The sequence below is a fragment of the Nanorana parkeri genome, unplaced genomic scaffold (assembly GCF_000935625.1).
Source record: "Nanorana parkeri isolate BGI_ZX_2015 unplaced genomic scaffold, ASM93562v1 scaffold54, whole genome shotgun sequence".
Lineage (NCBI taxonomy): Eukaryota > Metazoa > Chordata > Amphibia > Anura > Dicroglossidae > Nanorana > Nanorana parkeri.
Window position 1 is genome coordinate 56,082 of NW_017306322.1, and position 25,716 is coordinate 81,797.

General features: G+C 39.7%; 1 protein-coding gene across 1 annotated transcript in view; it reads right to left on the bottom strand.

The window, feature by feature from the left end:
* The window catches only part of FRYL (FRY like transcription coactivator), a 165,625-nt gene that overhangs the window by 34,059 nt on the left and 105,850 nt on the right, over window positions 1-25,716 (bottom strand). Inside the window, exons 26-45 of the mRNA XM_018575865.1 lie at window positions 25,423-25,595; window positions 24,854-25,014; window positions 23,517-23,627; window positions 21,058-21,212; window positions 20,704-20,803; window positions 18,438-18,606; window positions 17,434-17,693; window positions 16,093-16,233; window positions 14,956-15,124; window positions 14,072-14,156; window positions 10,107-10,219; window positions 9,500-9,650; window positions 9,279-9,382; window positions 8,981-9,166; window positions 7,080-7,281; window positions 6,871-6,992; window positions 5,835-6,022; window positions 5,503-5,597; window positions 3,378-3,985; window positions 1,787-1,884 (exon numbers count right to left, since the gene is read on the bottom strand). Of these exons, the coding sequence (XP_018431367.1) occupies window positions 1,787-1,884; window positions 3,378-3,985; window positions 5,503-5,597; window positions 5,835-6,022; window positions 6,871-6,992; window positions 7,080-7,281; window positions 8,981-9,166; window positions 9,279-9,382; window positions 9,500-9,650; window positions 10,107-10,219; window positions 14,072-14,156; window positions 14,956-15,124; window positions 16,093-16,233; window positions 17,434-17,693; window positions 18,438-18,606; window positions 20,704-20,803; window positions 21,058-21,212; window positions 23,517-23,627; window positions 24,854-25,014; window positions 25,423-25,595 (3,391 nt within the window). The remainder of the gene's footprint in view (window positions 1-1,786; window positions 1,885-3,377; window positions 3,986-5,502; window positions 5,598-5,834; window positions 6,023-6,870; window positions 6,993-7,079; window positions 7,282-8,980; window positions 9,167-9,278; window positions 9,383-9,499; window positions 9,651-10,106; window positions 10,220-14,071; window positions 14,157-14,955; window positions 15,125-16,092; window positions 16,234-17,433; window positions 17,694-18,437; window positions 18,607-20,703; window positions 20,804-21,057; window positions 21,213-23,516; window positions 23,628-24,853; window positions 25,015-25,422; window positions 25,596-25,716) is intronic.

A 25,716-nucleotide genomic window follows, 5' to 3' on the forward strand; every position in this document is an offset into this window, starting at 1 on the left:
ATATATACATACACACACACACACTGCATAATAATTATACTTATAAAGCCCACCTCGAGCAACTTTTTTTATTTCACATTGGAAGGATGGTTAGAAGACCTTGACAGACATGTTAACACTTCGCCATTCTATCCAGAATAAAGTAATATCTGGCTAAAGTTAGGCTTTGAGAGGGTTTTTTACCTTCCGGATTGCAGTTTATAGAACACAATATAGGTAGGCATAACACAAAATGGAGTTTTTGACCACAGTAGTATGGCTGAGAAATCTTTTTTTTGGACTAATGTATGTACAAATTGGGTTGTGTTATATTTCATCAAAAGACACAAGTTTTAGGGCCTGTGTTTAAAGTAGACAGTCTACTTTAAACACAGGAAGGAAACTTGCATTTTTAGAAGCAGGCAGCCCCCATACTTCTCTCATTAGAACTTTAATACTGACAGCGTGAAGCAGTAAATCTATAGCAACAGGTTTTTTTAAATAAAGCACAAACTTAAGCTGGCCATACACTTTACAACCATCGCACGACTTTCGTCTTGCGATGGTTGTAAGGTAAGTAAAAGCTCATACGATCTGCCCATCATGGACAGGCAGATCGTACTTGCGATCATCGCAAGCCCGCCCTGCTGAGGGGCGGGCTTCCGATGACTGCAATGGTGAGCGGGCAGTGTGCACTTGCGCACACCGGCCCATGCGGCATTTGTCTTACGAGCACGCCACAAACCCGCTGAAAATCTTACGATTTTTGGCTGGTTTTCCAACGTGCTCGTAAGACAAAAGAGTGCGACCGTACAGTAGAAACGGTCACACGCCTTCCATACACCTGCCGATTATCGTACGATCGCGGGATTTCCCGCTATTATCGTACGATAATCGGCAGGTGTATGGCCACCGTAAGGCAGCAAGCAAGAGCAATTCATCGGAACTCATCTGTTGCTGTTGTGCCTTCAGTATATTAAATTCGAATCGGCATGATATGGGCTACAGTGATTTGCACATCCACTGCAATAAACCTTTGTGACAATTAGAATGCTTCAGACAGAGACAAACAACAATAACCTCAAAAACTGTACAATCTAATGCCACTAAACTTTGATTATTAGAGCTGAGCTTGTATCGGTTTTGCACAGTTGAAGAGGCTTCCCTCCTGTACTGAAGTTGCTTACTCCGATTTCACTGCACACTGTGAGCTTCTCACAATGTGAATTAGAAGCTGCAGCAAGTCAGATAGAGCCTGCCTCATTTCCTGGCCGAAGGGAGGCCAGCATCATCTAACACTTTGCTACCCAGCCTGACTGTCCCTGCCCACACCCTTCATTCATTTGACTGCAGTTCTTTCATTCAGATGCAAATGCATCCTTCCTAGAAACACCCACTGACATCCACCCATCAAGGTATTTTTATATTGGCATAACTCCTCCCCAAAGGCAGCCCACTATTTGTACCAGGCCTTGAGAAGCGTATTAAGGCAGGATCCTGTGATGTGTTCAGGAGTACCCTGCTGGTTCCTCCCACCAGAAGCACAGAGAAACAGCGATGACATCAATGGCTCTAAAATAAGATATGTATTGAACACGTAAAAGGTTCAAGGAAGGACCAGGAAAGGCAAAATAAAAGAAGACTACATTTCAGCTTTAAATTTAGTTTGTTAGAAATACTTGGGACAAAATGCTAAAAACTAAATACATTCAATAAAAAATCGGGCGGACTTAATAGACCACATTGCCTTTCTCTGCCATCATTCGCCTATTTTTCTATGTAAATGTGCTTATGTTTATGTACTCACCTTTGCTATTCTTTCAGCTGTTTCTTTACAGAATGTTGTTGGGTTGTCAAAATGCTGAATTAAATGTGGCAACAGGCACAAAATATTAAGAGGAAACCCTGCCAAAAAATGGACACGTCAGACATGCTGAAAGATAATCACACTACTACATACAACCAATGCTAGATTCATTTATTTACAACCAGATATTTTTATACCCCTATGGCTAACCCTACAGAGGACCAAAGCTGGCCACATGCGTTTCATTAAAGTTGTACACCCTCTATGTTAACTTTACAAACCACCATGAAGAACAAACTCCCCCTAAATAACTCATTTCAGTTTATATTCAGGTCGACCCTCGCAATACATAAATTAAGTCTAATGAAACACAAACTGTGCGTCATTTGTGTTTAGCCGATAGAAAAAGGTACTGCTGATTTTATAAATCCCATAATAGTTGTTCAAACGTTTATCAGGATATTTCTATATTTCTATCAAACGTTTATCAGGATATATTTTCTATTAAAAATATTCCAAATTGTTATCACACAAACGCATCATAATCTCAAATATTTCAACCAAATATCAAAGATAAAACTCTACTGAGTTGAAAACAAATTTGTGTTGCATTAAAAGTGCGTTTTGGTGAAGTGATCTAATAAAACTTTAAATGAGTGACATGCACTCAAATCCTTATTATTTCATCTATTTAGTGTTAAAATAAAATGATGCCCCAAAACCAGTTTGAAACTTATAGCAAGTTCTGGAATAATGCAAATGTGTAGAGTAATAAGGGTATGATGCATACCCGTGCATCCTGATTGTGTGTACACAGGTGTGTTAATGGAGAAAAAAGGAAAAGCACAATCACATAAGTACAGTAAAACCCATCACCAGGCAAATATTAAACAACAACTCCGGGCAGAATAAAACTTGACCCTTGTAGTGGGGCTACCCTGAACTGCAAGGGGTAAAAGTGCTCCTTTTCGTCTATGGTCTAAAATAACAAAGATATACTGTTAGACCGCTCCCTGCAATGTCCCTCGTTGCGTCTAATACACCGTATTAGATGTGATGACTCACTGATCCTTAGACTGCCAGAGCTGAGGAGGAGGGAGACTGCGCTACACAGCAGTACGTATAGTACATCGGCACCAGCGAAAGGAGGTCACATTAAAGGGGGCAATTCCATTCCACCTGGGAAAGTGGAAATACCCTTTAAGCTGAAGTCATGTGATGCTCCAGCCCAGAAGCTTCTTTTTTCTTATGTTTTCCTGGAGGTGGGGTCTTTTTTCAGTTGACCATGTCACTGCCTATGTGAGGTGGACACTTACTATTCGCTGTCCTGTGGCGGGGGTCTCTAAGGTTCTGGAAGAGAAATCTGAAGTAGTGAGGTTACCCCTGCAAAACACACTATCAAGATACCTGGGAGACAGATTTAGGTGAGTATATCTTTCTTCATGAGGTAAGAAAGCAACAAAAATGTGGAGAGTGAGTTAGGGGAAGGGGTTAATATTGACCTGGAGATGGGTTATAATAAGTAAACTTGGCTGTCCCATGTACATACTTAATGATGAACAATATATATTCCAGAATTGATGCCACTCACCACTAAGCAGGGGCGGATCCACTATGGTGTGCTTAGAAACAGTTATAAGCTTGCTGAGCAAATGCACAGTCATTTCCTGTGTGGAAATGGAAGTAAAACCCTTCAAGAAAAGTTGCTGCAGACCAGGGAAGTTATTCCACTTCAGTTTGCTCTGAACCTTCTCGATCTTTTCACGGCTTTCAGATTTATCCAGTGGCAAGTGAGTGAACAGCTTGTTGAGTAGCTTAAGAGCGAGCAAATACTCATACTCATAGTCTGACTCCAGCAAGGACGCTGCTATCCAGAAAATAGTAGCCATGAGATTGGTGGGATCAGTAGTGGGCTGCAGATCATGAATCCCTCCCTCTCGCAGGGAGGAGAGGCTTCTAGTCCTTGCTAGACTCCCCCCATGGTTTATCCTGCCATCCATTATATCCAGTGTGTTACTCCGCCGCCGGTCCAGTCCACGGTCAACCATTAAACTTAGCCTTAAAGAGTTGCTCCTAGCATTGTTACAATATGACATGAAGTTGCCGCTGGTAAGAGGACTTGTGCTTAGATTTAGCTGCCCAGTGCTCTTCCTGTTTGCAGCATGTTTATTGCCCATCACTGGCTCTTGGTATGAGGTGCTAGAACACAGGGAATACAAACAACTTATTAGAAGGACCTATCACACACATCACCTTAAGTGAACACAGCATAACTTTAGAGGACATACCATACAGAAGAACTTAAATTAATACTTATTGCATTTAAATTGGTCCTATAATTTAACTCTGGTGCAACAATTAGAAAAAAACCCCAAGCATGAAACAAAACATTTATGACATCACCATAACCCTAACAGGTATATATGAAAGAATTCAAAATATCGAAAGCTGTGCATGGCCACTCCTCCCTTTGAATATGACAGCTCAGCTGACCTGAACCAGGAAAAAATATCTGGTTCTAATTACGCTAACCTATTCTGTTCTAGTTAAGCTGTGCTCTCAGTCAGCACAAGGCAACCGAATGAGTAGATACAGACAAACTTTTTTCAAAGTGTCACTTTCTGTGCTGTATATGAACTGCTCTGACTCTGCTGTAAAGGTACAATGCTTAGGTGTACCTGTATATATGGTAGCCCATGTAAACTGGCATAAAACTCTGCAGTTCAGACCTCAAGTGGTACCTCCAAATCCTTCCTTTATCTGCAAGCAGAGCATGCATGTTTTATCATTGCAATGGGCAGCCTCACACATGGTTTATCAATGTAATTGGCACTGACTTCCTAGCGGATGTTTACTGTTAGCGCAACCTGGATTTAGAGACTCATGGGGCACTCTAGAAGACGGAGAACACCCATCCGGCCAACATGAGTAGATTTTCTTTAGTGGAGTTTGTAAACAGTAATTTTAAAAGTTTGTTTTACAATTTACAACCCCTCCGCCCACCCACACCTCAAAAAGGGCATTTACAAAGCAGGTCTGTAGGTCAATGCCGCTATATGTTTAACCACATCTGGTTTTCCAACGTAGAAGATACTTCCTAAAAAAACTTCAACATAGTTTCTTGGATGTATCTCCTACACTGAAGACCTCTCCCCCTGGTGCTGCAATTACCAGCTGTCAAAATGACAGCCAGGAACTTCTATGAATTACACAGCAGGAGTGCCTGTCAAAATGCAACTGCTCCTGTTGAAATCCATTGCAACACTGCACATACCATTTAATTCATGTAGATCAAAGGTGTGACTTTTTAAAATAAAATGTATTCCTAGTTAACCCCTTATTATCTTTAATCAGAAGGGCAAATAACTAAAACCAGCACCCTATCTAGGAAGTCTAAAAAAAAACATATAATCAGAGGCTGCTCGTACAAAGTAGATAGAATAAAACCGATTTTTATGTTTCACTTTGGATAAAGGAGGAATGGCTAAAAACCTCGGTCAGGTTTTTATCACGGTCTGTGTCTCCACTAGGGAGATTCAATCCTTTCTATTTGTTCTGCTGATCATTGTCACTGGACTGGGTGAGGGTAAATCTAAATTCTGTTATTTCTGGAAAAGGAATAGAACAGAAATCTTCTAATAAAAAGAGGTATCAAAGAGAAAAGAATATCACAAAACAAGGCAGAATTTTTTAGAGTGGGAACCGAAGAAACTTACTGAGCAAGTGCAGACAGGAGGTCATAATGCTTCATGGTTTCTGACAGGGTGTCAATAGCTGACTCTAATGTAAGAAGAAGTTCAATGACAAAACCCTAGAAAATACAGAAAAAACAAATCATCACTGCTTAGTGTATTTGAGATGGGAAACAGCTTGTATGTGTACAGTAAATAAGATTTACAAAAATGGTAGAAAATGCCTAGAAGTGTACAGTACCACTGAATTCAGTGGCAATCAGAAGAAGCGCTGAAAGGCAGCATGCTGTCGAGGGGTCAAGGTCCCATATGTTACAACCTTCCAGTAGTGAAACACAGAAATAAATAAAATGTACCTGTGCTTCTTCCCCAGCATCTCCCACGGTCTCTACCAGCCTGGAAAGAACATCTGATAGGGTCTGAGCAGAGAGAGGCTGCTTGAGGGCACGGAAGATCTGAAACGACCTTCCAGCATAATGGCGAGATGAGCAGGAGAGAGCAGTCTGCAGTGCCACCTCACTGAGATGGTGCTCGAGCTGAAACCCTACAAGACAGGATACAATAAATTCCACTGTTTAAAACAGAGACCTATGCATATCTGACATTCTGCATTATAACGACTTAAATGCACATAAAGAAGGCGAGTTATAAAGCTGGTTCAGCTTGGCCCAATATATGCATATTCCATATCTGAACTGCCCACAAGGATCCTGTCAAATACTGTTTTTTTTTTTTTATTATTAATGAAAGGTGTTTTCCGATTGTGATGTCACCACCCCTTGTCCAACCAGAGAATTCCTTGCATTCACTGATAAAAATACTAAGCATTTTTTAGAATGGCCACTGTGTCTAGCGAGGGACCCCTTGTGTTTTCAGAGCAGAGGGAAAGCCTCTCAGAATGGCACCATATGGGACCCAGAAAATCACTGTCCTCATTGGGGTAGCTGCAGCTACTACAGTGCTTTACAGGATCCTTGTGGGCTGATCGGCATGGCATATGCATATTTACATTGGACCAATCTGGAAGAATGTAAGCATGCAGAATACATTATTCCTTGGGATCAGCTTTAAAAAAAAACTACAAAAATAAGTTTTAGATAGAACTGGCAGCTAGCTGTAAGGTGAGCAAGTGTTAGGAGTACCTCAAATCAATTTACTGGTTGTAATTGCTACTGATTTTTTCTTAGTACTATTTTCTTCATGAATTCATTTAATGTTATATATTTGTCTCAAAATCTAAGAATGTAAACACCTGCAAAATTTGAAGAATGCAACATGACAAAATAATGCAGCCACTTCAAGAAGCCCTTAGACTTAGAAGTTACCCAGAATGTTTCAGAAGCAAACCTATACGAAATATCTGATCAGAAATCTGTATCTCTCCAGACTTACCTGATCTACAGTGCTTGAAAACAGAGACCACGTGTTTTAAAAATGCTGTAAGTTGCTCAGCACTCTTAATACTGGGATTTTTTGCAGAAACATCTTCATGATTCCACAATGGTCCTCTTTTCCTAGAAGACAATCCAGGAATTAGGTCACAAAGAAAGGGTATCAATTAGCTAGCATACTGACAAGCATAGGAAAAGCAATATACGTACCTTGATGTAATGAACTCTATGAGGGTTTTCACCTTCTCATCTTGCTCTACAGAGAGGTCCACCTCATTGAGGATAGTGGTTTGGAGGTGGGGAACAGCAGTGCTTGTATTCCCTAAGCTTATGCTTGAAGAGGTAGAACTTGAGCTGAGCCCTGAGTCCGTCATAGGGGAAGGCTGGTATTCTGGTATAAAGTCATGGATACCTGCAGATGGGAAGCAAGCATTGCCTTCTTTAAGCATACATCCATATAGAAGCAGCTTGCTTGTAAACATAAAACATTTAGAACTTTTTTCCCCTTCTTTATGTATAACACTTTGGTGTTCAGAGGTCATTGAAGCCTAGATGCCCAAGCCAAGTTTTTCAGTGCGAGTATTTTTTGTTGCTTAAATCACCTATACGACTAATTTGCAGACCTGAATCATTTTTAAAACCCTGCTTTGATTGTTATTGCAGACTAACAAATGTATACATTTATTTTATTTGTGTAATTAGGCCGAGAGGCTCATAGTGGTCACATTATCAGAAATCACTCTGATTAGCTCTCATTAGCAGAAGCCAGAGCTGTCAGTGACCATCTGATTTGACAGTTATCTGCTGCAAACAGTGTTACATGCTAGCTGATAATATGGGATATAAAATAACATTCCCTAAAAGCATGATGCATTGTGAAGGGGAAGGCCAACGTACAGATTGTGGATGGTAAGCAGTTAAAGTAAACTTGTGGAAATCCTGGCCAAACTGCACATATGATTTACCTTCAATACAACCTGCATCAAAACAATCAGTACACCTTGAAATGTAGGCAGCTAAAGTTGTATGAAAATCTTGGCTTTTCTTGTAAAAGCTGAGCCCTACCCTACCTCGTCAGTCTTTCTATTGGTCAGTGAGGTCGCATTGAAGGACCAATAAGGAGACATAAGAGGTTTGGCTCTATACTTCTACATACTAATTTTGCTGCCTATAACTCTGGAGATCATCTACTGATGACTTTGCCATGCATTTTTAACATAAGGTAACCTCTACTTATGCATATTTTTACCATATGCTCAGCCTGCATTGACCTGGTGTTTGACAGATTCACTTTACAGCAAAATATTAAATAATGATTCCAGCACAGTTAATGGAACTGTAAAGAAGAGTATGAGGAGAGGGAAATGTGGGCAGAGAGCTCCAGCAATCCCTATTTATGAAGAACACTGCTATAAGACATGCCCTTTTAACATCTCTGTTTTCCCTCATGGTGTCTTGGGTGAAGATGCCAGATTTACTCTTCACATTATGTCCAATAAACGGTTGCTAAAAAAGAGCACCATTTTTATGGTAGACAGCTGCAGACAACTGTACATTGATGACTTCTGCGATTTCCCTTCACTTTGGTAAGACTGTATGCCATGTGACAAGGGCCGGAACAGAAAGGAAATCTCCCCAATAGGGGCACCGACAGTAAACACCTACTGTAAAATGAGTTTTACCGCTTTCCCACTTAAACAATACAAACTAAGCTTTCATTTAAATAGAAATGAACCCATCATGGTTGACATTTGGTAATTCTGTCGCACAGCAAGGCAATGCATAACAGAAGTAATGAGACAAGTTATGCAACAGATTTACTACAAGGTTACAGCTTGAGTCATGCAATTCTCCCTTTGCTGCTCTTAAGTAGCACTGAGACAGAAAAAAACTTCGCCCTTGCCACTTCTGAAAATGTGTCTAATCTCCAGTGCCAAATCTGTCACAGAACTCTGCAAACTGACACACTTGGCTACCTAGGAATACAGGCGCACAGACCCACATTTTCACTGTAAACATGTTGCAGAGACTTTGCTGATAGGAGAGGCAGCCTGATTTGTGATTAATTGTGTGTTTACGTTGCTTGATAAATGTCCCTGGATATCTCTTACCTGTGAAGGAGTACTCCAGATGTGCATTGCTTTTGACAGTCAGCACCCGTGGCTCATTACATTCCCTGTTCCTGAGGAGGATAGATGCCACACTCTGCACACTGCTGTTGGGTCCCAGCACGATTAATAAATGTAGCAGGAGGCGCTTACAATGCTCGTACACCTCAGGGTGGTAGTGATCAAACCCTATAAACAATAAAATATAAATTGTATATGTTTTACATGATATTTTGTCAGTAGATCTGCTGATTGTTCCTAGAAGCACATATGTAACATAAGTAGAAGAGACAAGCATTACCAATGAAGATGGCATGTAGCAAGAGATGCAGGTATCCCCCCCACTCCACTTTCACACTATGATCAATGATGAGGTCTGTCAGAAGGATTACTGCGATGTTGCACCTAGATGGAAAATGAATTCACCAATTATATATTATGTCAGAAACATAATATAGATTAAACATACAATAACAGTTCTTACGGCCAGCCAATAGCACTAATATGTTATATGATAAGTACCTATGCAAACACGTGCCAGGAGATGTGGTTTCTGGCAGATAATCCACAAGAGGTGACCAGCAGCCTCCTGAGGGTGGAAAGGGTAGTGGTTCTCCACGGTTGTATTCCATCACTTTGAGACGCCAGTTTGAGAACAAGGGCATTGAGTCACCTGCAACACAAAAGGAATACTAATGTAACTACAGCTTAACTCAGATTTTCAGTGATAAATGAAGAATAAATATAGCCACTGTTTTTCCCATACAACAAAAGGTTCTCCTTATTGTATGCTCTTTCTTCTGCTCCTGGAATATTATCCCACTTAAAGCATTTTGTCTGAAAAAAATTATAGAAGGGATTTGGTCTCCAGTTTTTTCAATAAACTCCAGACAGGTATTCAATCAAAGGTTTTTCTTCATAGTCTGTAAACATCGGAACACATCCCCATCTTTTGTATTAAGGGCGGTTTGTCTGTTAACTGTCACTGAGCTTGTGTACACTCAACAGGGGCTAAAACAATGTATTTTTTATTCTGATGTCCGATTTAAATCATACCATATGAAAATACAACTAAACTAGGCAATGCTACTGCACACAGTTAAATGGCTGCTGACTGTAAGGCGATTACTTTTCTCTTCTTCGTAGGATCCTCCAGAACTACTGCTGTACCGAGACTCCAGCCTGTGGTGCTGACGATTCAGGTTGCTATTCAGGCCGCTGTAGATATCAAGATGGGGATAACTGTTGAAATCAACAGACACTATTAATAATTTGACACCTTTAGGAGTTTTGCTTTATTTTATGTAAAAATCAAGAGAAGCTGCTCTAAAAACTATCACTGTCAAATCATCATCTTCATAACATATATGAACAGCACTTGTTCATATATGTTAAATAGACACTTTGCAAGCTACAATGTCAGTGCACTGTAGTCTGGTAGGTAGAAACAGGTTTTAATGTACGGCATATGTGTGTAAGGAGGAACGACCAGCATAAACAATAATGGCAGCAAATAAAATCCGTTAATCTACATAATGGAAAACACTTAAGAAAGCCAGTCATGAGAAATAATTCAGGGGCTGCCATTGCTGATTCACAGACGTTGTCTGGTGCAGTCTGCTCACAGTACATGCCAAGGCTCAGGGAGATAAGGCAGCAGTTCCTTTACATTTTTTAATGCCATTGTGCAGCAGAAAATCAGTTACTATGGAGTTACTAGTTTTTGTACAGTAAGAAATTTAGGGGTCAACCAGTTTGTGTCATAAATATTACTACACTACCTGCACTAATATTATGTATGATTAGCAAGTGAAGCTTTGGTTTCCAACCTATAACAGTACATATGAAAATAATATCACAAGAACTAGTCTGAAATATAGGTCCACATACATTTTATCAAGAAAATACATTTACAAGAAGCTCTTACTCCTCTATTGCCTGGCTACTAGAGCCATGCAGTGGTCACATTTTACTGGGAGTTGGCAGCTTCTACGTTATATCCCATGTGAAAGCCATAGGGGAAAAATGATATTACTGTCTATAGCCATCCAGCTAGATTATTACATAATCATCATATTAAGGAATTATCTTGGATTGCACTAGACACAGAAATGGAATTCAAAGAGGAACTGTCTTGCCTACTACAGAGTTCAGTTGTATATTAAAGGAGAACTATGGGGTCAGGGCTTTTCCCCATAGTTCTCCTATGGGTAACGGGAGGACACAAACTAGCGTCCTCCCATCACCCAAAGCTTAGTATACGGCGAGCTACAGCTCGCCGTATACTGAGACGCCGCAGCAGGAACGCATCCCGACAATTATGTCTGGATCCACCCAGCTGCGTGAGTGACAGCTGGCTCTGCCTATCCCGAGGCAGAGCCAGCTGTACCCGCCCCCTCCCCAGTCCGTTCCGCCAGTCAGCGCTGGAGGATCGGACAGGGGAGGGGGGAAATCCCTGCAGGGAGCCGTGAGTGACAGTCACGGCTCTCTGCACGGATAGATCGAGAAGTGAGCGAGCGACGGTATGTGTCCGCTCACTTCCCGAACTACTGAGCCGACCTGTGCCAGTTTCATTGTCAGAGGTCGGCTCAGATTATGAGGCTGAGTGAAAATCATAATTCTCCTTCATGTGACTGGAGTTGTGTTGCTGCTGAAGGCCCAAATTTGGAATTTACAATTGTTGCTTGATCTGCTCGCAAAAACACGTGACTATATATGCGCGTAGAACGCGTGTAAAAATGTGCAAAAAATGTGCAAAAAATGTGCAAAAAATGCACAAAAATGTGGTACACAAAAAGCGCTGAAAACGTGCATATTTGATGTTGCGTAGGTGTAAATGAGGGCTTGCACCAAGATTCAAAAGTGTGCTGTGAGGGAGCTGTAAGATGGAAGAAAGGCAACAATGACCATCCAAGCTCACCAGCCTGCAGTGATGTCTGCAGGTTTGGCCCTTTCAATGAAATGGACGTAACCTAAGAGTGAGACCTGAGATTACTATTTTCTGTAACCTGTCATCTGTTAACAGTTAAGTAAATGTTATTTTTCATTATATTTAATTGTGTGTATGTGTGCTATATTTCTTTGGTTCCATGCCAAGAGACTTCAATACCCTTTGGGTCACTGCAAATAAAGCCTTATGGTGGACAGTACCAGGGAATTAAAGAACTCTCAATAAAGAGTCAAGCACTACATTGGTGGGGTTTTTTTTATTTCAGGTCATGAGATCAAGTACCAGAGAGCCACAATGGGTTAGTTCCCTGGCAAAGCAGTGTTAAATAGGGGGAATATTCACTATTTTCATAGAGGTGGGAAGGTGGGTGGTTATATGAACAAATTTACTACGTTACCCTTTGATGGACAATTTTGGCTACATTTATATGGAAAAAAAACACTTGCTCATTTTATAGACTCCCCGTGCTTAACAGTCAGGCATATATGAGAGCACTCAAAAATATCTGTATGTGATAATTCCTCTTTAGCATGTCAGACCCAAGCAAGTTTGAGTTAGGCAAAACTTTGCTCCCTTGATGCAACAGGATCTACCCATATGATCGGTTTCCCTATGTGTGAGCTGGGCTGTCTAATAACATGATGATATGGGCACAGATTTAGGTCAGATGCTAGATAGCCAGACCCTTCTTTCCCATTGCAAGTAAAAAAAAAAACGTATTTTATCATTTGAAGGGCTCCACATTTTACAAGCAAACTCTGCTTTCCATTAAAATTACGTTGTTCTTAAAATTAAGCTACATATAAATAAACTGCAAAATAAGGTTCTATGGATTAGGAAGAATTATGTCACATCCCACCATTAAGCAGAAATTTTAGGTTAACATTGTCCATTTACAGTTTTTCTAAATGGCTTATAGTATTTGCTATATGATTTCTGATCTTTTCCATTAAATATACACTTATACCAACCCCAGGAATTGTTTAAGTCCCATACCAAAGCATCTGCCATATGTGAAAGGAATTACTATGTGGCCTTTTTCCCCTGATTTCATGCCTATTTCACGCTGGCTTCTGTATTTTAACTCCTATAAAGTCTCTACATATTTTGTAGAATGACACTAATAGTTCAGTGCTATTGTTAGAAACAAAGCAACCTATTCAATACAGTAAATATGTGGGACTTTGTTGTTTTTAACAAGTGTGAAAAAGTTTCATCAACCAATCAGATTGTAACTTTCATTGCTCCAACTCAAGTAGGACCTTTAAAGGGAGATTATTATTGGTTACTAATGTTCTTTTAGGTGATTGGTGGGGTTTTGTTTGAGGTTTTTGGTACATCACTGAGATACTTTAATTATTAAGCAAAACATCCAGTGTGGTCGGCTACATCTCTTTCCACGATTCACTTGGCGCTTACTAAGACTGAAATGCACCCTTTGATTTGCCTTCTTTGGGATTTGTACAATTCCCAGAGACACTAGCTTCGATACTTTCGGCTTCAATACTTTCAACTTCCATCCTTCTATCTCTCCCTGCGACGCAGGGGCCATCATTCCGCGCCACTGTAGATCTCTCACCCCCCCCAATCTTTCCGAGAACGGGTTGAGGAGATGCAATATTTCAGATGTATGACGGAACTAATGGCGAACCATTGTCAGTTTTATGAAATTTGGAGTCCTTGGATGTATTAGAGTACCTCTATGCTATTTGGGGAACTGTTGGACCCAACTAGGTTGTTCAAATATCTTTGTCTCAGGGGGCAAGCTGGAAACCCCCGGATCTGGTGCCCTTTCCCCTCTTACAGCCCTGTTTTGTTGTCTTTGTTCCCCTTTTCTATATGTACATGTCTCGTCTTTCCTTCTCTTGTTTCCGCAGCTCTCTTGCCATGGTTGCTTGTACATTGTGGGCACTATACTGTCATCATTAGTTCCCTACTGGAGGACACTTTCTGTTTTACAAATATCAGATTATGAGATGTGCCATTTGCTGTGTATCTGCACTGTTTTTATGTGGGGACATATAAATGGTGTGTGATGTGGGGAGAGATCTGAATTATATGTCTCTTTTTCACTATTTTGTATGAAAATTATTTAAAACAAATAAATATGATCTTAAAAAAAATAATCCAAAAACCTCACTTACTTATCATCAGCACCATCCCTTGCATGTCTGCTGTCCAGATTGCTATCAGTTTGAGCTACCATTGTATTGCTGCTGGATGTGGTTCCTGGTAAGATGTTAAAACTCAGTTATCAACTGCACTAAACAATTACTATATTAATATTGTAGCTATGTACAAACATTTTAAGCTCATGAATGTATACTAAATAATTATTTATTAAGGACTGCAAAGTGCCATATCCGACAGCATCCAACTGAAGTTGTCTGAAATTACTATAGTAAACTAAAACCGGACTGCACTCTGTACGTAGTCAGTGCACCTATAAGCTTGTAAATATGAGGTCTGTCTCCATACCAGCAATGGTAAGTCAAGGTGTTGATCATGGAGCACCATTATTCAGTGGCCTTGGTGAAGGATGACTTTTTTTTTCCAGTTTTTTGTCTGTCAGGAAACAGTCAATGCAGTGTTGGCAGCAAAAGTGCTGTTAATCTCCAGATTAATAGAAGACACATTTTAGTGAAGTATACCAATTAGAGGATGGAACAATTAGAACACTATAGTGAGGAAATACTGTATTCTGATAACTTTATAGCAGTCACTTTTGCTGGGCAGGCAGATAACACTGAAATCTATCTTAACATGTATAAACCACAGTTATCAGCATACAGTATTTTCAAGATAGTGATACTTTAAGGATACCACCATAATAGAATATGAACAATGCCGGTCCCAGTGGAGAAACTATATCTAACTAGTATATTTAGTGGATCTCCTTTAAAGACCAAATGTCTAGTAGACCTGTTTGTCTGAGAATGAACACTGTGGCTAGATGGCAGGCAGTGATGGTGCTCATAGGTTTATAAAAGGAAGCTAATGGACTTTTTGTTGACTAATTTGCTCTTACCTGAGGTGACGGAGGGTATTTTATAGCTTGAAGTGATGCGGTAATATGGTGGGTTGTCCATATGAGTTACTCCAGAACTCACAGGATCTGTTAGTTGTAGTTCACTAACCAGTTCCTCCAGTAGCTGCATTGTCTTATCTCTCCCCAAATACACAATCACCTTCTTTACCTAGGGAAAATAATTGGAATTTTTGTAAAAGTGATTAGTATGCATTATTGAAGTATTCTGAATGCTGTCCATCCACTTCATGAAGAAGCTTCATAATAAGTCGGATGGCTCAATACAGACAAGTGATCAACAAAATATTTCCTTTGAATATCTGCAGAGCCATTGGGACCTTGTAGTCACTGTCATCTTGTATTGCTGAACACAGTAGTTGCCGTTGAACATCAAAATAGCATAGAAGATGCATCATGGGTGCTGGATGTTTAGGCACCTCACACAAAGCCGACTGGATGATTTTAAAGGCCTGCGATACAGTTGTCATTTCATTTACTCTAGTAATAAAAGTTAAGCTTTACATGATCAAGCTGGAGCTGAGAAATACTGGGACTATATACTGGGACTATAGGTGCTAAATTCTAAATATTTTGCTTTCATTTTCTTTTATACTAAAGTGTAGGCATCAATCTCTTCATCTTTGTACTGTACAAGTGTGTTTTTTTTCTTATGCTGTATGTAGAAATATCAAAAATTTCAGCATGATCCAAACTCAGGTCACATACAGCCAGTGAAGTCTAGGTAATAATACTTTACGACTATTGGCTAGAACTAATTTGATTACCTGTTGCTCTGTTTGTGACATTAAGAACACAAAGTAAGCAACCTACTGAAAGTAAATTCCTTTTTTCTATATTTCGACACCAGTCCTTACTAGGGATGCCTCGAAAAGGAATTTTTAAGACCGAAACAGAAAATAACAAATTTATCTTGCCGAAACCGAAATTGATGTTTTTTTCCAACCTTTTTTAAATATTTTTTTTTAATTATTTGATATGATCTGACAACAGTAAACCTAAATCTGATTGGCTACTGCATGTTGCTAAGGCTCATTAAATTAGTCCAATTCTATAAACAAAAACAACCCACTTGCAAGACTACATGAATATCCAAACAACTTTTAAATAAATACTTACATAAGGCAACAGGCTGGGTTCACTGTTCACACCACAAATGCTTATAAGAAAGTGCAAAATAATTTTCAGATTTTTTGGCCAGCCATCTGCAAGAGTGGTCCACACATTTTCAATTTCAGACCAGGCCACCTCATCACCATACTGAAAAAAAAACCCAAGACGATTTTATGTAACACACAGACCATGGCAACTAGTATATACTATATGTATATCATCAGTACAAAGATATATATATATATATACATACATATACACACACATATATATATACATATACACACACACACACACACTAATATATGCAGCAATAAATACAATTAGTATTGTTAGCTCTCCATTTCTATTAGTTTGTGTTTTCCAAATGCATGCTTTGCAATTCCTAATTTCAAAGCAAAGAGTACATTAAGACATATGTCTAAGTACATAAAGGCATCCAGGAAAGTATTTGCTTGACTCTAAGATGAATTTGGGTTACAGCATGCATGGCTGTTGACGCTACACCTCTTCTTCACTTTAGCAACACCCTCTCCCCCCACAATGTGGCCACCCACCCACAATTTTAGCTGAGCCTGAGGGTGTATAACTGGAGGATTTAAAAGCCTAATTGGTGAAAAACACATCTAAAACATTGTTCATTTTTTCAAATAAAAGTTATAGTACTGCTTCTCATGTTAATTTTTATAAAAAAATACGCTTATTAAGTCACGCTAAGATTTTCTAAAACTGCTAAAAATGATGCTTGTTGGTAGCTCATGGATAGTTTGTATACAGAACATCCCATCTCACTTCTTGTTTCTGTGATTGATATTCTTCTTATAAGTCTCCACAGAGTTTGGGTTATAAGCAGTATGTATTTTATCTTTGGTATTTAGTTACCTGTAAATCTTAATAGGTGCCAAGGATGCAATACTTCTTTTTTATAACATGTTTGCACACCATATAGCTGTGTGAATGACATTTTCAGTGCATTACTGCCATGCATAGGAAATCCTGCTCTCCTCTGGCAGTAATTCGCTGCAAATACTGTTCACACAGCAATATTCTATGCAAACACGTTATAAATCAGCCCCTAGGACATGTCAAGTCATCATAGCAGACAGACCCTTGCAGTTAGTGTCTCAGAGCTCAGTAACTCCAGAATAAAAAACAGGTAAATTATTTTCTTAAATTCCCTTCGTATGTATACATAACTAGTCTGGGAAGGAATTTGTTTCCCTCAAGAAAAGTGAAGTTCCATTTTGTACAAAATGTAACCTTTACCAGTAAGAAAACTTATAACAGTAGACACTGTGACTTTAAATGAAAATAAAGGTAATATGGGTTTTTGCCAGGTAACTATACCTTTGCTGTCATATACAGCAAGTTATTTAAAACCATAGCAGTGGCTTGCGGCGATCCCCATCCTTCTCCTCTCAGCCAGCGCCTGCTGTTGACCATCACATCACGATCTTGCAGTGACTCTTCAACCTCATCTTCATGTCTTCGCACAGTAGGCAAAGGCTTCAGATCTACCAGCTCAATGTTATTCATCCATGGTAGCAAATAGTGAAGCATCACCTGTCGACCAGCAGGGTGCGCTGTTTGTATTCTCTGACTGATTTCTGCCAAAGTGAAAATAAAGCAAATGTTAAAAAGGTAAAAGGCAAACTTTATTAAAAGTTGTATTACACAAATAAGGCTCTGCAGCACACATTCTTACAGGTTTACTTTATATGTTAAGGTTAATTAATGCAATATAAAAAAATGTGAAACTAATTTAATTAAAAGGAAAAAAAATAAAAAATAAATGCACAGTAGAAAGAAAATGCATGCAAAGTATGGTTATCTGAAACTGGCAATGAATATGTGCTGCCTCAGTCTATTCCCCTTAGCATGTTAGTGTGTAATCCACACAAATAACAGAAACATACGCTGCAGCTTACTGATATAATACAAATAATGTGTATAATGTAAAATATTAGGAATTGGTAAGAGATGCAGAAGAAAGCGTGTATGGTATATCAACATATTGCAGCGCACATGTAATGTGTGCTGACTGGGTCATGTGCCACCGTTGTGAATGGAAGAGTCTGTATTAATATGCATCCACTCTTCTATGTGCAAGGGTACAAAGGTTCATCACTAAAAACCAACTACTAATACAGGAACCGTTGTCTTTATTATCAGGAGCACACCTGACCTAGAGGCAAAACCCTAAACGTCAGGGAGTCCCAAATACTTGGTGGCTTCCAATCAACACAGCTTCACCTATTGGTTGGTGAAGATGATGATTCAACCCCACTGTTGTGATAGCAAAGAACAGTTAAAGAACGCATGCACACAATGTGTATTGGCTGTTTCTATACCTGAAAAAATTGGAAGAGTAAGTTCTGGGTATGTCCGTGCTAGTTCTTCAGAAAGCTGGTAGTAAGATACTGAATACAGGTGTGGCAGCGAGGACGGGTGACTCAATATTCCATCTGTTCTGTGTACTTCCAACTTGTGAGCATATCGGAACATCTTGGGCTCCAAAATCTGCAACAAATAAATGTAAAGAACTGAACAACCTAATACAGTGTACATTAGGACATAACTAGGCAATTGTGATATTACAGCAACCTGAAACAAAGGAGTCAAAAATATAAACCCTACTAAAAGAAAAAAACCTGACATATTAAAATGCAAATAAAGATGGAAAATATCTATGTAGCGAAGAGATTTAATGACATGCAGGACAGGTTCAACATATCACAATGCCTGCATTGACAGTGGTTTACCCATAGCCACCCTGGAAGTGTATATCTCAATGATAACTGCAAACAGCTGTATTCGATTGGCTTCTGTACAGTTCTGTCAGTCCACAGTACAGACACGTACTCAGACCCTATGCAATTTGCACTAGCAATAATGTCCATTTGGATGCATTGAAAGTCTTCTGTTGCCAGCTAAACATGATTTCTCCTTCTATAATGAGGCAATGATCATGAACCTGCCATGAGATTTTGCTACTATCAGTTATAATGTTAGCTATCAGGCTCTCATGCTGACGATTTTGCTTTAATACTTTGAGTCACTGACCTGAAACAAACATAAAAATAACAAATTCTGACTTTTAGATGGTGCACCTTGGCAGCTGTGTCAGTGACTCTGAAATATGGAAGCCTGAGACAAGCCAGGAAACTTGCATTTTCAAAAGGAAGTCAGCAGTGGCTGATGCCATATTTAATTTATGACAGGTGCACTTAAATAGAGTTGTCTTAAAAAAAACAGTTTGAGTGAAAATTTGTGGTGGGTTTACTTGCTTGGTAGTCAGTACAAAGATGAACTTGCCTAGCTTTATAGTAAACCAATACTTCTAAGGCTTTATGGGTGTCCAAACCTCATCATCACTGCCCTTTGTTTAAAGGAGTTCAAAAACAGCATCATGGACTATATTTGCAGGTTTCGTTTAACCCTTCATAGAACAGGCCAGCTGTGCACAGAAGTGCTGACTGCTTGTGAACAGAACAGCTATTCAGAGCTGGGATCTGTTCAGTTTGTATTAACTTATTTTAATTTTTTTTAAATACGGCAACCATACAAACAACTGGGCCTAGTATTGAAGCGCCCCCGCAAGCATTATTTACTGCAACTTGCCTTTAATAGTGTCAGTCTAGCTCTGCTTGAGCTGTACTAAGAAAAGGGAGAAAGAGATGTGACTCAGCCATTTCCCTCTAAGTGCTGGTTCACACCTGGGCGTTTTTCAGCGCTGATCGAATCGCTGAAAAACACACAGCAAGGGAAATCCCATAATTTCCTATGGGCATGGTTCCCACCTGGGCGTATTTCAGCACGTAGAAATGCGCTGAAAAACGCCCTACGCCCAAACAAGTACAGGAGCTTCTTTTGGGGCGTTTTTCCACGCGTATCTATTGGTATTCCTTAGTGTGGCTCGGGGTTAACAAAGCGGTAACCCCGAGCCACACTCGGGAATACAGCGTAGGACTTACCTTGTCCGCGATCCCCGATGTGTCCTCCGGCCGCTGCCGTCCTCTGTCCCTTGCGAGCTGCCGTGTCACAGGGGGGCGGAAACGGCAGGAAGTTTGAAAGTAAAAAAAAACAACAAAAAAAACAACCTGAAAAAAAGATAGAAAATAAAAGGAAAAAAAATATCATACCGCCAGGGAGGTATAACAACGAGCATTTCACTGAACGAAAAAAACGTGCTAAAAAACGAGCTGAAAAAACGCACCTATAGTACGCCCGGGTGTGAATCCAGCCTTAAAGCCTCAATACACCGATTCATAATATCGATGTGAAGTTATTGCAACCTGGCTTTAATGGTGTCAGTCCAGCTCTGCTTGAGCTGTACTAAGTAAAGGGAGAAAGAGATGCGATTCTCCCTCTAAAAGCCTCAGTACATGCAGTATAATGATTCATAATATAGATGTGAAGAAATTGATGTGTGCTATTCAATTACACTTGTCCTCTTATGACCGTGTACAAACCTTTATCCAGCAAAAACTACAGGATCACACATCCATGTGGCCTAAGAAAACTCTCCTAGACAGACACAGGACTGTGAGATGATTCATTACAAAATTTTGAAGGAATCTCGATCACATCTTATGTACAATAAAAAGGTTTACAAACCTGCAGCAATTGCATAGCAACTTCATAGATATCTCTGGCAGAATCAGCCGCCTTAAACAGTATCAGATTAAGGAGTGTAACTGTGTCACACTGGTAATCCCTGGAAAAAGATTAGAAATGAGTTACCATGAAGAAAAGAGACACATTTATACCTATTTAATAAGGCAAAGAGCAATGGGCCAAGAGCCCGTGAAAACCAATCAGTAATAAAATATCATTGTTTTGATGGCTTTTAACTGAAATCTGATTGGTTGCCATCTGTTGCTATGCTTTGGATCTCCTCACTGGTCCTTGCACTGTTTCACCATATGTGTGTTTTTCACAAAGTAACAAGCCAGAGCATGTCAACAATACCTGTGCTGGAAAACACTTGCGATAGCTTTGAAGCAGCCTGATGCCACCCTTTTGGAGCCAGTGTAGCAGCGATCCACAGCCCAGTACATGAGGTTGCTCTGGTCAGGGTTAAGTTCCAGCAAAAGCATTACGGCTTCACATCCTAGCTGATGAACCTTGTGGAGAGATAAAGAAAACAATGGTTTGCTAAAAACAGCGGTATTACAAGGAGAACTGTCAAAGCCAAACTTGTAATATATCGGGTTTTTTTTAAACAGAAATTTTTATTGGTCTCTTTTTTTTTATTGTGAAAGAACTCTCAATTGATGACGACAATAAATAATCAATTCAGCCATGCTCACCCCTGTAATGTGTGGCACACCCGTCATTAGTTTTAGGGCATATTTAGACATTATGGAGCCCTAGTTGGCCCTGATGGTGCCCTTTTGCACGTCTTGCATCAAGTGATTATTCTAGTAAAAATGAATGCCAGCGTGTGCTATTGGAGGCAGGAGGGGGCCTATTTTATATGCAGAGCAACTTTTCAACTGTAAAGACCTCCAAACCATAAAGTAAAAAATGGTTTTAGCAATTCTTAACTATAAATGTCCAGAGGTGGCCAGAAAAGGAAAACAATAAAAAAGAAACATTTAACACAATTTGCGGCTTGGTGGTGCACCCCCTTGTGACACAAGGCACAGGACCACGTGTGCAATTATGGTATATACAGGCAGGATAAGTTTTACAAAAGACTTTTTGGAATGTATTGAAGGACAAAAAGCGCTTTTTGGCTTACTGTTAACAGAATTGTTTCTGACAGGGTAATTCACTAAGGGCCGGTTCACACCATATCTAGTGCATTCAGGGCACGGTTTGTGCCCAGAACACACTGGATTCCATAAGCTGGAGGTAGGAGGGTAGGGGGCGTGGTGGTGCCATTCATGACAATGGCACCGCAGACACACTCGCACAAGAACACGTGATATAGCAATGCCTGCGTTCCGGTGCGATTGCAAAAAATAGTGCATGCATTATTTTTTGCGATTGCACCACACCAGAATGCAAGGCATTGCTGTACCATGCATTCTGGTGTGGGCGTGTCTCTGTGGTGCCGTTGACATTAATGTCCCCACTACGCCCTGGATATGGTGTGAACTGGCCCTAAAGGGTGAAGAGTTTGGAGAAGGCAGGAGAAGTGAACAATCTAAAACAACATAGCTGAACTGGAAAGTGAGCGGAATTGGAGAATGTTTGCAAATCAGCTCTTTTGGCCTAGATTGTTCACTTCTCCTCCCTTCTCCAAACTCTTCACCCTTTTGTGAATAACCCTGTCAGTCTTTCTAAACAATATAAAACCAGTGAATTAAAACATTCATTTTGCAGAGAGAAAGATTTTGCTGACATAAAGTCTATTAAACCTTGGGCTACTGGTTATCAGAGGTGCATACATATTTAAAGCAGATAAAAATATTTCTGAAACAGACAGGAAATATGAGGTGATTTGTCACAGCTTTGTGATCCTTACACACACTTATCTGTGATTAAAATGTAAAGCTCATGCATTTAATACAAAGAGGGCTATTACACTGAGCCATGATAATACAGTGTCATAGCTTGGCATATAGTGCTGCACTGCGCTATTAGGCTAAACCTACCTACACAGTCTACTAAATATTAACTAAATGTTGCTACAAAGTAATCATTTTGTACTCACAACTTCTTTCCTATCCAATAATCCCAAATAAAAACACTACCAACTGCTAACAGTAGGCCTGTTTTAGCTTAAGCATTAAAAAGCCTGTTTAAGCTTAATGAGACCGATGGTACACAGCAATAAGCCAGACAGCAGTGTTAAATGTGCCCATACACTTCACTGTGCTGCAGGCACCATTGGGAAACAAAACAAATTCAGTGGACTTCTCTATGCTCTGATTCACCTTAGATGCTATGAGAGTCTTACACAGGACACAACAAGCTCTTCCCCAGCCCAATGTGACAGCCACTAAGCCTGGCAACTGGCAGTTTAGTCATCAAGCACTACAGGGGAGGCAGGAAAAGACCCACAGGTTCTCCTACACTCAGAAGTTCTAGATAGTTCTCATGGCTGCAGAAGGTAGTCTTAGTCACCTTATGGTACTCTGCAGCAAACCGGGTTCTTTTGACGATTAGAAACAAAATACAGGTTTGCTTTAAAATCCAATACCTGTTTCTCGACACTTGTGGGAGTGTATCTGTGCATGGTGCCTGTAGATTTCCAACACATAAGTAATACATTAATTTAGTAAACGCCTTTCATTGCCCCTGCATGGCACACAGCTGTTTAGTCTGCTGCGTTGCTGGTATTTCCATATTTGAAAAAGTTTCAGGAAGTCACAGACAGCAAACTGAATGTCTTTTCCATGTGTACCAAAGGCATTAAGATTGCATCAAACGCACATAGATAAATATGCCCTTAATGAAACCACATCCATCTGTCTTACCTTTTTGTCTTGGGAGTCCAAAATGTTATCCAGCCATTTGTATAAATATCCATCGGGTGACAGACCCACGTTGTCAGCAACAGGACCACAACATAACACAGCAGACATTGCCTGCAAGGGAAACAGAACACTGTTTTTACCAGTTCACACTTTATACACCATACTTCCTGTGCACTATAGCATTATTACTGATATACCATGGTATTTTAGGAAAAATCCTAAACCAGTAACTCCTCAAACAAAAGATTTCTCCCAGATATAAAAAAATTAATGTCGTGATGTATTAATAAACAATTCAGTGTATTTTTACATGCAATTAGTGTGCTTGAGTTTCTCCGGATATTAGCCTTCTGTAATCCTCCCTACGCAGGTTTTAGAGTAGAACAGGGAAAGTCGACACTAGAAGCCAGTGGAGATGTGCTGACATGCAATGCCATATCACTTCAGCAATAGGTATGCCTATTGGTTCATGATCTCCCTGGAGAGGGTCCTAACTTAAGTTGGCCATATATGGAGAGAATTTCAGCAAATTCCTGATAAACCAGTCAAAATTTGAGCAATGGATAGCACTGTTGGCACTCCTCAACTTGACAAAACTCGATTTTTTAATTGACTTTTGCCGCAGGAGCAGTCCTTAAAATCTGCATCCAATCAGGACTGGGTATTCAGTCGATGAAACAGTAGCTGCTGAATACCATAGCTGGTAGTGGGAGGTTTACACATACACGCCAGCTCACAGACTGAAAGAAATAAAATCTATTATTGTATTTACAGCCTCAATGTCCTAGGTACTGAGCAGTGGAAGGTATAGAGCCCTAAAACATCCCTATACCATGTGGTCACTTATACCCCCTTGTCTTTTTTGTACACCTGTAAATTAGTCCAGAGATTATGTGCCTGCTGATTGATTATTTTAAGCAAATTGGCTATTACTACACTACAGCCTATTAAAAAATATAAATCAGGTTTTAGGATTGGAATTGAGCGGCAGATAATTCTTGAATAAAGCAACACTGTACAGGGCTGGTTGGATCCATGCCTCAATTATGGCTATTATCATCACTGACCTAGAAACAGATGTGCCCTGACAATCCGTCTCTATAATCCTCTCACTGCTGGAAAAGCACTCTGTACTAGCTAAACTACAGCCCTGCAAATGAAAGCCACAATCTAGTGCTGAATAAGAGCAGGCCTAGGATTAAACATTTCACATTTATTATGCAAACTCTGGAAATACTGTATGTAAGGCCCAAAGATTAGAAAGAATACAGACTGGATTGGTCATCAGAATGATATGCATGTTAAGTTCAGATATTACTAAAACAATATACACATACCTTTAAAGCACAGTACTGATGTCTGTTGATCTGCATGTTCCGGTCACTATATCTGTCCAAAGGGGTAAACATTATGCTGAATGGTCCAGCCCAGTGGCTGAATAACATGAAAAGGCTGTGGCGTAGACTCTGCTGAGGAAATATACTTCTTCTCTGGTGCACTGCAAACAACATTGATTACATTCATTTATTATCCCAGTAAAAACTAACAGAACACTCCAACTGATATATAAATCCCCCAAACCACACCTGTTACTAGTATCAGCCTCTATATACATTAAAATGTATTTCCCTTATACAGCCAAATTGGGATGACACCTACATGTGTCACCATGTTCCCATTCACATAACATAAAAACAATATTTCCAAATTGAAGTTAAACTTTTTTTGATGTTTCTGCAAACCATTGATGATGGTGTTTCTGCAAACCACAGGACTGAAAAATCCTGCTTAGCTCTCATTTTTCTTAGTACTAAGCACTATAAAGGGACAGTACATCAAGCCTCTAATATTAGAAAAAATACCATCATTATTATTATTATCAAGTCAGATAAAGCGGAAATAATACCTGGAACATTCTGAATAATATTCGCCACTAAGGCACTAAAATGGCACCGGATATCTTTCAGGGTATCAGAGTCCTTCTCATTCTCTGCTTCCAGTAATTGTCTGGTTAAATCTACGTACTCAAGAAGAGTATTGTTCAGGGAATGTGTTTCATTATCCAGGCCTCCACTTGCACTTGAAAAGAAGAGAAAACATATTAGGATACTAGAAATACACCTTTTACACACAGGCACATATAAACAACATACAGGTTGTTGCCTGTAAGATCTGCACTGCCGTCTGTTTTAAAAAACAT